This window comes from Oncorhynchus keta, chromosome 27 (genome assembly GCF_023373465.1).
Source record: "Oncorhynchus keta strain PuntledgeMale-10-30-2019 chromosome 27, Oket_V2, whole genome shotgun sequence".
Classification (NCBI taxonomy): Eukaryota; Metazoa; Chordata; class Actinopteri; order Salmoniformes; family Salmonidae; genus Oncorhynchus; species Oncorhynchus keta.
In genome coordinates this window covers 38862191-38875107 of record NC_068447.1, presented here as the reverse complement: position 1 = coordinate 38875107, position 12917 = coordinate 38862191, and the positions used below count along the sequence as shown (strand labels likewise).

Genomic DNA, 12917 nt, shown 5'->3' with positions numbered 1-12917 from the left:
CCAAACTCGCCATTAAGCTCGAGACCCTGGGTGATGAGGGTAGGTAACAACATCTCCAACCCGTAGATCCTCAACACTGGGTCCCCACAAGGGTGCGTTCTGAGCCCTCTCCTGTACTCCCTGTTCACCCACGACTGCGTGGCCATGCACGCCTCCAACTCAAGTTTGCAGACAACACTACAGTGGTAGGCTTGATTACCAACAACGTCGAGACGGCCTACAGGGAGGAGGTGGGGGCCCTGGGAGTGTGGTGTCAGTAAAATAACCTCACACTCAATGTCAACAAAACAAAGGAGATGATCGTGGACTTCAGGAAACAGCAGAGGGAGCAGCCTCCTATCTACATTGACGGGACAGTAGTGGAGAGTGTGGAAAGTTTTAAGTTCCTCCGCGTACACATCACGGACAAACTGAAATGGTCCACCCACACAGACAGCGTGGTGAAGAGGCTGAAGAAATTTGGCTTGTCACCAAAAACACTCACAAACTTTTACAGATGCACAATCGAGAGCATCCTGTCAGGCTGTATCACCACCTGGTACGGCAACTGCTCCTCCCATAACTGTAAGGCTCTCCAGATGGTAGTGAGGTCTGCACAACGCATCACCGGGTGCAAACTACTTTCCCTCCAGGGCACCTACACCACCCTACACCACCCGCCAAAAAGATCATCAAGGACAACAACCACCCGAGCCACTGTCTGTTCACCCCGCTATCATCCAGAAGGCGAGGTCAGTCCAGGTGCATCAAAGCGGGGACCAAGAGACTGAAAAACAGCTTCTATCTCAAGGCCATCAGACTGTTAAACAGCCATCACTAACATTGAGTGGCTGCTGCTAATATACTGACTCAACTCTAGCCACTTTAATAATGGAAACATTTATGTAATCAATTTATCACTAGCCACTTTATATAATGCTTACATACCCTACATTACTCATCTCATATGTATATACTGTACTCTATACAATCTACTGCATCTTGCCATCTTGATGTAATGTATCACTAGCCACTTTAAACAATGCCACTTTATATAATGTTTTCATAGCCTAAATTACTCATCTCATATGTATATACTGTACTCTATACCATCTAATGCATCTTGCCTATGCCGTTCGGGTCATATATTTTTATGTACATATTCATTCCTGTACACTTGTATAAGGTGAGGGCCCTGGGAGTGTGGTGTCAGTAAAATAACCTCACACTCAATGTATAAGGTAGTTGTTGTGAAATTGTTAGGTTAGATTACTTGTTAGATATTACTGCATGTTCGGAACTAAAAAGCACAAGCATTTCCTTACACTCACATTAATTATCTGCTAACCATGTGTATGTGACAAATACATTTGATTTGATGAAAGAAATAAAAGATGAAATAAATCATTCTCTCTACTATTTTTCTGACATTTCACATTCTTAAAATAAAGTGGTGGTCCTAACTGACCAGAGACAGGGAATTCTTACTCGGATTAAATGTCAGGAATTGTAAAAAAAAAAAAAAAAAAAAAAAAGAGTTTAAATGTATTTGACAACGGTGTTTGTACACTTCCGACTTCAACTGTATATACGAAGAAAACAATATATACACGGGACAGGACGGGACAAGCCAAAACACACGTCCGACTGCTACGCCATCTTGGTCAGACACATTAAGCACAATTGTCCCCCTCTTACTGGCCACCCTGTTGCATTTCTTTCTCTCTTATTTGTGTTTACTTCACATCTTGTACCCATCTGTCCCCTTGCAGTCTCCAGCCTACACCCTGGTGTGGACTCGGCGGGGTAACGGCAAGCTGCCCAACAGAGCCATGGACTTCAACGGCATCCTGACCATCCAGAACGTTCAGCCTGAGGACGCTGGCATCTACGTGTGTACAGGCTCCAACATGTTTGCCATGGACGAGGGTACTGCCGTCCTCTACGTGCCAGGTTCGTGATCCCAGGCTCCATCATGCTGTTAGCCATCAGCCTCTATACCACCACCCTACAAGCTCTATTTCTTTGAGTTCCTCCCCTTAGCCCTCCTTGAATGGTGCATGACCCGCCTTCATTTTGCTTTGCCTCGGTCTCCCTTATATCAGGCACTGTGTTCAATGTGTTTTTCTGTCTGCAGCTTCTGGCAAACAGCATAACCCCTGTCACTCCCGCTCCCTGCCCCCCACATCCTAAACTACGATAACCTCTCACTTTAAACCCTTCCAATCTCTCTCTATGCTACCTGTCTCTGTCTTTCTAATAATGGCCCGACCTTTGTACTGTGTGTACAATCTTTACTAGTATTAGGTTCTAAAAACTCACGGACAATTAGTAAAGCTTAAACTAAGTTGAATCAATCAAAGGGTCAGACAGCTGGAACAGAGAAAAAACATGTTCCCACCAGCACAAGTATATATAACCCAATCATTCCCTATAAACATTACATTTGTATTGTTAGTCATAAAGTTAAGTGATGTGGGTAATAAACTGTTCCTTCTCCCTGAATTTGACCTGACCTCACAGCTCTCCACCCTTATCAGTGACCTCAACCATATACATTCATCCTACAGATACCTAGTAACTTCTGGTGTAGAAACCAGACTGTGGCCATTTCTCCTTTCCCTAGGGTACCTGATGATTAACAATATTTCAAGTTTAGAAGTCAGAACCCATCACTGGTCCATGAGCAATATACCGCTTGTGGATATACTAATGATTTAATAATCAAAAGGTCCATCAGTTTAAGATACAATATGTGTGTGGTTTGTCTAAGACATCATAGCACACAGTAGACTTCAATGCTACCAAAGTCCAAAGATATTGCCCACTCAAGAGTTTCAAGTAGTTTTAGTTACTTTGAACTGTGGTCGTACCACCCACAATGGATATACCAAAGAAGGTTGTCTTGCCCAGTGGCATATATTTGATTCATTTTCAAGTTGCTTCTTGGTTTAATACTCAGTGAGGACTTATCAATCCTTTGGTCTCTGTTGCCATCGGTGACAGTCCTTTGGTCTCTGTTGCCATCGGTGACATCTTCTCTCTGATCGTTAGCTGTTGCTGTCTTCACTGTGGGTTCGGTGGCGGTGGTGATGGTTTGGTAACTTTTTAGCCACTTGTATACTAGTTTGTACCACTTCAATTTTCTTACTAGCAGGGTGTTGGTTATTCGGTGTCTTTCCTGAGCTCTGCAACCCTGGCTGGGAAGGTGGTGGTTTCTCCTTGAGCTGTAGTGGTTGATGAGGTATATGGATGACAAGATGGGTGCTTAGTGACTCTGACTGGGACTGACATTCAAAGAGGACTTCAGTCAATCACCCCGGGGACATACAGTACTGTATAAGAAGCCCCATCACGATCCCAATCTCCATCCTCCCTCGAGTGTGACGTGATGATCATACAGGGAAAGAACCAGCACACACTGTATAAAAATCTGATTTGTTACTTTCCTGATTGTTTTGATGAATGTTAATGTTGAAAATGGTGCTATCAACCTTGGAGCAGGTAAAGAACCTGTGGTTGAACTTTAGGTTCGTAATATATCTATCTATCGCTGCTTTCACTCTCTGTTCTATGGATCTGATTATTAAGAGGGTCCAAGGCATTGCATTGTCAATAGTAAGTAATGCTTCTTGTTTTGCATCATACTATCCAGTATGTGTAAATCTGGCGCCAAGAAAAATGTGTTCAAGATTTGACTTTTGAAAGGTTATTGAGGCTAGTTTGATTTCAATGCTGTCACAAGTCAACTTACTTGCTTGTGTATGTCACACTTTGTTGTGTTTAATTTGTGTTGAGGTTTAACATTTTATTCAACATTTATAAATCAGGGGCACAGTAAAAAAAATATATATAATTGTTTTTTTTAATACCAATATGTTATACAAGCATAATTTTGACTATACAATCAAATTTGAGAAATCTTAGAGAAATGTTACATAAACAGCAAGATACATAGATCGGGAAAGATGATTGGTTAGTACTTGATTTTACGCTGTATTCATGCGTTTACTTGCATGATAAAAACACAGTTTACATTTATTTTGACAACAGATAAAAAGTTTGTACAAATGTTTTGTCAGTGCATTCATTTTTTAATGTTTCAAATGTGTCTTGTCAAAAACATAAATTAATAAAATATATATATATATATATTTACACAGTATCTTACTATGAGACAAATAGATTGATTCGGTTGCTGAAATATGCCAATTCAAATCTAGCTGGTGTGCCGATAGACAGAATCTGCCAGGATAACCAAAGGTGCCATTTCAAACACATTTTACTGTACAGTATCACTCTGTACTGATTTAAATGGATTTGTAATACCTAACGGATACTGACGCAATATACAAATATCACAATGTGTTTAAAAAAAAAAAAAAATCTTAACTGTGAAAATGTTGAAAAAGTAATGATCATAGACTTGAAGATATGACACTGAGTCATGCAGAGTGAGACTTCAATGGATCAGAAGATATTACCACCCTCAGTGTACAAGGCTCCAGATATGACTTCTTGACTACTAACAAGCATGTTTCGTAAATGTGTCTCTCTACTATCTGTATTCTTGTTGTCTTGTGTTCTGCCATACCTTATTGTTGTGCTCTTGTCCCATGTGTTTGTGAAGTATACCTGTAACTAGTTGATTTTGAATCTCTCCGAGTAGACATTATTCACTGTTACACCAGCAAATGACCATAGTTCATATCAGCAATGTTTTATATAGCATAGGGGAAGACACATTTTGGTTGAATGCATTCAGTTGTGCAACTGACTAGGTATCCCCCTTTCCCCATTCCTGTATGTAATATGAATGCAACAACACAATCTCCAAGGTGATATGGTTTATATCCTAACCAACATTCACAGAACCTCAGAAATCTCTCAGAAAGCATACAATTACTCACCTACATTCATTGAAAGGTAAGTGTGTGTGTTGATTGTGAATACATACAACTACAGCTATCTCCGATCATCATGAAAAAGCTACCTTACTCCTTGGTCTGTGATTGTCGTACTGGCTGAATCAGATTAGTTTTTGCATGTGTCTAAATGGACAATCCTCGAAAATGCACAATTTTCTTTGAAGAAAGGGGCGAGTGTCCTCAATACGTAGTTGTTGTTCCTCATTCAGTTCTCAATCTGAATTGGAGAACCTGTTTGAATACTTAAAATGCATGACGGGGATTTGGTGCCTGTTGCATTCAAGTTCTGGTATGTTCCTTGCCGATCATTCTACTGTTGTATTGTTTTGTCTTGTGCTTTTTGGAAAATCACTGGCACAAGAAATACCAGGCAGTACTTGGACGGACCACGGTATTCTGGGGAATAATTGGGCCACAGGCTCAGTGGGAGGAGCATTGGACGATGATCCCAGTGTTCCACCGTTGACCTGGAGACTCACCTGTCAGTTTCCCTTCCTCCTCCCTCCCCCCATTTCCAGAGGCCTCACAGACTCAGATGTTTTACACGACCTATGAAATGTTGGAAGGACATGGAAAGCGTAAGTGGGCATGGCATGGCCACACCTCTCCACCTCCACTGGAGGGCTTCTCACACTCTCGGTCACGCATGCGTTCATCTACCGCCGTCGTCAGCATGAAAATGGTGGTCTGGTAATGCCCATGTACAATCAACCACAGGGATTACATACAGTTTGCACTTCACATAAGGTTATACGGTTACATGGTTATAGGGTTAACTGGACTATCATAGGGAGGCATGCATCTTCAAAGGTCTTAATTGAAATGCCGAAATGCAAGTCGAAGCTGGCTCTGCATTTCGTCTCCTCAAACGTAGAGCCTTTGAACAGACAATATTCCTGATAACATACATATATATATCATCTTTTTGATAACATATGTTGGTAATACTCTTGACATCATATACTTTAGTTATTACAGTACATAGTAGGTTGTACATTAGCATTACTAGGCCATGTCTGGCTCCTATGCTATGGGTTCATAGGTGCAGGTGCATGGTCATTCATGTTGGAAGCTCCTCTCAAAGGTTGAGTCCACAAAAGGTTGAGTCCACCCACAAAGTTCCTCATGCACTTAATCTCAGGTCCCCTCAAGTTTTCCATTTGCACAGTCATTCACACTCGCATTTTGCACATTTTAGTACATTCATCTGACTGAGATCAGATCTGTATCTTTACCTTATAGTATTCAAGTATCTGAACTATTTAGAGGGAACGTTACATACTCAATAAGATTCTAGAATGTTCTTATTTCCCCATTCTATGTTGATGCACTTAGCTTGATGTCTTCCAATCAACACTCAACACAGAGGAGACCCCACCCACACTCACCCTATCTGCAGTCTGCTTGCCAGTCCCACACAGGGACACACACTGGTCTGGAATAGCTTTCATAATGTGCTTCAAACATCATGCTGTGCCTAGTACACCGCATCATATCCACCATCATGGCTGTTAGCTCACTGGAGGGTGGAGAATTCCTCTCATCTTCATTGTTCACCTCATCTCCCTCTGGAAGCTAACTACAGACAGCCTCCTTCAACTGTCACAGTGAATGTTTCAATGAGATAGAATATTCATGGCCTGATGTCACCTCACCACCCATTTACAGAAGTGATATTGTAAGGAAACGGCAGGTTTGGAAAAGCTTTTAGGAATCTGTAGAATAGACTAGAGAACTTTGCAAAGTTCACACGCAGGTCACTCAACTGTATAAGTCTTCACCAAAGTCAAGCCCTAATATTCAATCATCACACTGTAACTTTATTTTATATCATTGTATACTTTGTTCCCCCAGTATTTCCATGTCTCATTGTTGAGGCTCACCACAGTCAGTGCCCATCCGCTTAGAAAAACAAAGATGATGAAATATTGGCCTTTTTAGTGTCTGTTTCTGTCAGATCAGTAAGTCCCAGACCCAGACCAGGGCTTGTCTCAGAGCTTAAATAGCCTGATAGTCCTCCCTGGCTGCTGAAAGGGGGATTTCTTTTGCTCTGACGCCCTGGGATCAGATGGGATTGAATGTGGCTGGGGCTCAGTGTCCAGTCAAGCTGGCACAGAGAGCTGTGCCCAGAGAACCGTGTGCCCTGCCAAGGCCAGCCTGCCACCTCTCATCTGCATCGGCTGCACAGAGGCCCTGGCTGCCAAGGGGCACGGGCGTAGAACACGTACTTAGGCTTCGTCCTGCCACCCTCACTCTGCCTTCCATCATAAGCATTTGCACACAGACACAGTCTTGGCCTGAGTGAGTCAGGACCCAGCCTCAATGAAATTCGCACTCTGACTAAAGTCACTTCAAGTTTCAATCTGGTAGCCATGAATATATTATTTATTGCTACCATTTATTATACAAATGGATGAGGTAAGTGTCTGTTGATCGAGTGTGACATCATTTCCAATCTCATGCAGTAGCTGTAAAGTGTTGACTGTAAACAAAGCTCCTTCCTACAGAAAAGCCCCTTCCTGCCCGTTTTGAACACTAATGTCCCGTATTTTGTGGGCTATGTATTTCTGAGTCATGCTGAACTGTTCTCTGTCTTATTGTAGCTCGCGGGGGGGCCCAGCCAGTGGCTACTGTCACTCCCTCTGTCCTGACCATCCAGCAAGGAGGCCATGCTGAGTTCCACTGTACTGTGACTGGCAACCCTACCCCTGCCATCGAATGGATAGGTAAGGAAGGCCTGGCTATAGCCAGTGGAAAATGTATAGCATTAACTAAGCCAGCACAAACTGTATTGTCTTGTTCTTTATCAATGGAGTTTATGCTGGCTTAGTCTTGAAGTTTTGGAAGTATACACTGAGGGTATGAAACATTAAGAACACCTGCTAGTGGTATAGACTGACCAGGCGAAATCTATGAGCCTTATCGATGTCGCGTGTTAAATCCACATCAATCAGAGTAGAATAGATGAAGTTTCAAGAAAGATATTTAAACCCTGAGAGAATTGAGACATGGATTGTGTGTGTGTGTGTGCCATTCAGAGGATGGATGGGCAAGACAAAATATTTAAGTTCCTTTGTACGAGGTTTGGTAGTAGCACCTTGTTCAAAGGCACTGGTCCAGGTGCAAGAACTTCAACGCTGCTGGGTTTTTTCACTCTCAACAGTTTCCCATGTGTATCAATAATGGTCCAACACCCAGGGCCAGCATCCCTGGGAGGGGGATCTCAATATTAGGAAGGTGTTCTTAATGTTTATTTACACTGTATAATTTCAAAAACATGAAATCTGTGTTTTTAGGTCCCGGTAATAGGATGAGCCCCAATGCTGTGGTCCGTGGAGGGGTCCTGACCATCCCCGCTGTGGAGAGGGAGAATGGGGGGGAATACGTCTGCAAGGCCCTCAACACCCACGGAGAACACACATCACGGGCTGTCCTCCACGTCAGTGGTTCCCAAACTGTGGGTCGGGAACCACTTGTGGGTCACAGCAGGGGTCCAGGTGGGTCGCGGGATGCCAAAATATAAAATATAAAACGCATGCAACAATTTCAAAGATTTTACTGAGTTAGAGTTTATATAAGGAAATGAGTCTGTTGAAATAAATACATTAGGCACTAATCTATGGATTTCATGACTGGGAATATAGATTTGTTTTTGTTTTTAAGTAGGGATGTGGATCAGAAAACCAGTCAGTATCTGGTCTGACCACCATTTGCCTCTTGCAGTGCAAAACATCTCCTTCACATAGAGTTGATCAGGCTGTTGATTGTGGCCTGTTGAATGTTGCCCCACTCATCTTAAATGGCTGTGCAAAGTTGCTGGATAATGGCAGGAACTGGATCACGCTGTCGTACACGCATGCCATACACGCTGTCTAACATCTGAAGTAGGTTACGCCAGTGACAATCGAAGGTGAGCATTTGCCCACTGAAGTAGGTTACAACGCTCAACTGCAGTCAGGTCAAGATGTGGTGAGGACTGTGGTGGCATATTTCTGCTTTACTAAATGAGAAGAGAGTTACAAACTTCACACACCAGTCAGAGTTATACTTAAACTACATATTTTTTAATAATAAGCTTTGCAATCGCCTTATTGACTTTCAATGATGCGCTATCTCTAATGAACCATTGAAAAGTACCAACAAAAAGTACAAAGATCTTTTATAGCCAAGATACACCCCTCTCAAGTTACACTGACGAACCACAGATCTTAGGAACAGTTCAAAGGTTAAGATTTGTATGGAAGATATCTATAAAACATAGCAGACAGTTACTGCTGTGTCAACAGTTCTCATTGTAAAGACCAGTGTCTGGCCCTCTCTACTCCAAACTAGAACCCGTCTCACCTTGGTACGGTAGAGCACAAAAACATTACCTCGTGTTATCTGGAATGCTCTTTAGGCTTTATTACCCAAAGACATCGTAAATCTCCTCTGTCAGTGCTATCTCATAGAGGCCCATCCTCAGTAGAACACACACACACAATACTCTATTCTGTCGAATAAAACAACCACTATAATGCAATACAAGCATTATAACATCATCTTGCAATTTTCCATGACAGGACAACGAGCATGAGTTTCCCTGAGACAATATCTGACGTTTGTGCAAAAAATTAGTTCCCACATATGCTGTGCAAACCCACAGTTTCATCAGCTGTCCGAGGGGCTTGTCTCAGACCATCCCGCAGGTGAAGATGCCGGTTGTGGAGGTCCTGGACTGGGGTGGTTACACATGGTCTGCGGTTGTGAGGCTAGTTGGGAGAACTGCCAAATGTTTTTTTTAAATGTTGCAGGCTGCCTATGGTAGAGAAATGAACATTAACTTCTCTGGCAACAGCTCTGGTTGACATTCCTGCAGTCAACATGCCAATTTCACGCTCCCTCAAAACTTCAGACATCTGTGGCATTGTGTTGTGTGACAAACTGCACATTTTAGAGTGGCCTTTTATTGTCCCCAGCACAAGCTGCACCTGTCTTTTTATTTATTTTTATTTCACCTTTATTTAACCAGGTAGGCTAGTTGAGAATAAGTTCTCATTTACAACTGCGACCTGGCCAAGATAAAGCATAGCAGTGTGAACAGACAACATAGAGTTACACATGGAGTAAACAATTAACAAGTCAATAATACAGTAGAAAAAAGGAGAGTCTATATACATTGTGTGCAAAAGGCATGAGGAGGTAGGCGAATAATTACAATTTTGCAGATTAACACTGGAGTGATAAATGATCAGATGGTCATGTACAGGTAGAGATATTGGTGTGCAAAAGAGCAGAAAATAAAATAAATAAAAACAGTATGTGGATGAGGTAGGTAAAAATGGGTGGGCTATTTAGCGATAGACTATGTACAGCGGCAGCGATCAGTTAGCTGCTCAGATAGCAGATGTTTGAAGTTGGTGAGGGAGATAAAAGTCTCCAACTTCAGCGATTTTTGCAATTCGTTCCAGTCACAGGCAGCAGAGAACTGGAACGAAAGGCGGCCAAATGAGGTGTTGGCTTTAGGGATGATCAGTGAGATACACCTGCTGGAGCGCGTGCTATGGATGGGTGTTGCCATCGTGACCAGTGAACTGAGATAAGGCGGAGCTTTACCTAGCATGGACTTGTAGATGACCTGGAGCCAGTGGGTCTGGCGACGAATATGTAGCGAGGGCCAGCCGACTAGAGCATACAGGTCGCAGTGGTGGGTGGTATAAGGTGCTTTAGTGACAAAACGGATGGCACTGTGATAAACTGCATCCAGTTTGCTGAGTAGAGTGTTGGAAGCAATTTTGTAGATGACATCGCCGAAGTCGAGGATCGGTAGGATAGTCAGTTTTACTAGGGTAAGTTTGGCGGCGTGAGTGAAGGAGGCTTTGTTGCGGAATAGAAAGCCGACTCTAGATTTGATTTTCGATTGGAGATGTTTGATATGAGTCTGGAAGGAGAGTTTACAGTCTAGCCAGACACCTAGGTACTTATAGATGTCCACATATTCAAGGTCGGAACCATCCAGGGTGGTGATGCTGGTCAGGCTTGCGGTTGAAAAGCATGCATTTGGTTTTACTAGTGTTTAAGAGCAGTTGGAGGCCACGGAAGGAGTGTTGTATGGCATTGAAGCTCGTTTGGAGGTTAGATAGCACAGTGTCCAAGGACGGGCCGGAGGTATATAGAATGGTGTCGTCTGCGTAGAGGTGGATCAGGGAATCGCCCACAGCAAGAGCAACATCATTGATATAGACAGAGAAAAGAGTCGGCCCGAGAATTGAACCCTGTGGCACCCCCATAGAGACTGCCAGAGGACCGGACAGCATGCCCTCCGATTTGACTCACTGAACTCTGTCTGCAAAGTAGTTGGTGAACCAGGCAAGGCAGTCATCAGAAAAACCGAGGCTACTGAGTCTGCCGATAAGAATATGGTGATTGACAGAGTCGAAAGCCTTGGCAAGGTCGATGAAGACGGCTGCACAGTACTGTCTTTTATCGATGGCGGTTATGATATCATTTAGTACCTTGAGCGTGGCTGAGGTGCACCCGTGACCGGCTCGGAAACCAGATTGCATAGCGGAGAAGGTACGGTGGGATTCTAATGATCATGCTGTTTAGTCAGCTTCTTGATATGCCACACCTGTCAGGTGAATGGATTATCTTGTAAAGGAGTAATGCTCACTAACAGGGATGTAAACAAAATAGTAAACAAATTTAGAAAAATATGTTTTTGTGCGTATGAAACATATCTGGGATCTTTTATTTCAGCTCATGAAACATGGGACCAACACTTTACATGTTGCATTTATATTTTTGTTCAGTATATATAAAAATATATATACTAGGTTTTGTCGTGCCCTCTTCAAGACTGTCTTGGTATGCTTGGGCCATGTTTGTTTGTTCGTGATGTGGACACCAAGCTCTCAACCTGCTCCACTACAGCCCTGTCAATGAGAATGGGGGCATGTTTGGTCCTCTTTTTCCTGTTAATCATCTCCTTTGTCTTGATCACGTTGTGAGGGAGAGGTTGTCCTTGCACCACACGGCCAGGTCTCTGACCTCCTCCGTATAGGCTGTCTCAACGTTGTCGGTGATCAGACCTACCACTGTTGTGTCATTGGCAAACGTAATGATGGTGTTGGAGTCGTGCCTGGCCATGTAGTCATGCTTTTACACCTGCATCGCTTGCTGTTTGGGGTTTAAGGTTGTTAGATTGATTAAATTTGATTGACTGAAAAGGGACTGAGGGGACTGAGCAGGCACCCCTGAGAGTCACTGGTGCTTCCTGCTTTAGTTTTTGTCTGTAAGCCGGAATCAGGAGGATAGAATTTTGGTCAGATTTGCCAAATGAGAGCCTTGTACACATCTCTGTATATGGAGTAAAGGTGGTCTAGAGTTGTTTTCCCTCTGGTTGCACATGTAACATGCTAGTAGAAATTTGGTAAAACGGTTTTGAGTATTCCTGCATTAAAGTCCCCATTAAAGTCCTGTTTACTTATGGCCATATACAGCTCATTGAGTGTGGTCTTAGTGCCAGCATCAGTTTGTGGTGGTATGTAGACAACTATGAAAAATTCTAATGAAAACTCTCTTGGTAAATAGTGTGGTTTACAGCTTTTCGTTATTGTACCACAGGAGAGCCTTGAGACTTCCTTAGATTTCGTACAACAGCTGTTGTTTACAAATATACATAGACCACCACCCCTCGTCTTACCAGAGGCCGCGGTTCAATCCTCCCGAAAAAGTGTGAAACCTGTATGTTTATTAATGTTGTCGTTCAATCTTTCAGAATTTACAGTCACCAAAATAAAAGCTCGACAATCAGGCCCCCCATTGAATTTGTTATGTTTGAGCATAACAACGCAGCATTAGTCATGCCAGAATGTGTAGAATTGCAGGAAATTAATCTTAAAACTGAAAGATTCTCTCCTAGCTCCATGGCAAAATGTATAGAACTGCCGGAAATTGGCTTTAAAATTGCAAAATGTTCTTTCAGCTCCATGGCAGAATGTGTAGATTTGCAGGAAATTAACTTTAAAA

General features: G+C 42.8%; 1 protein-coding gene across 12 annotated transcripts in view; it reads left to right on the top strand.

Moving 5' to 3' along the window:
- Positions 1-12917, top strand: part of LOC118359984 (basement membrane-specific heparan sulfate proteoglycan core protein-like) — a 154600-nt gene that overhangs the window by 106586 nt on the left and 35097 nt on the right. For 11 of the 12 annotated variants that reach the window (XM_035738966.2, XM_035738954.2, XM_035738955.2 and 8 more), the window contains 4 exons: positions 1752-1932; positions 5426-5485; positions 7511-7633; positions 8204-8404. In XM_035738966.2, coding sequence (XP_035594859.1) covers positions 1752-1932; positions 5426-5485; positions 7511-7633; positions 8204-8404 — 565 coding nt within the window. The remainder of the gene's footprint in view (positions 1-1751; positions 1933-5425; positions 5486-7510; positions 7634-8203; positions 8405-12917) is intronic. The other variant, XM_035738960.2, reaches the window with a different exon arrangement.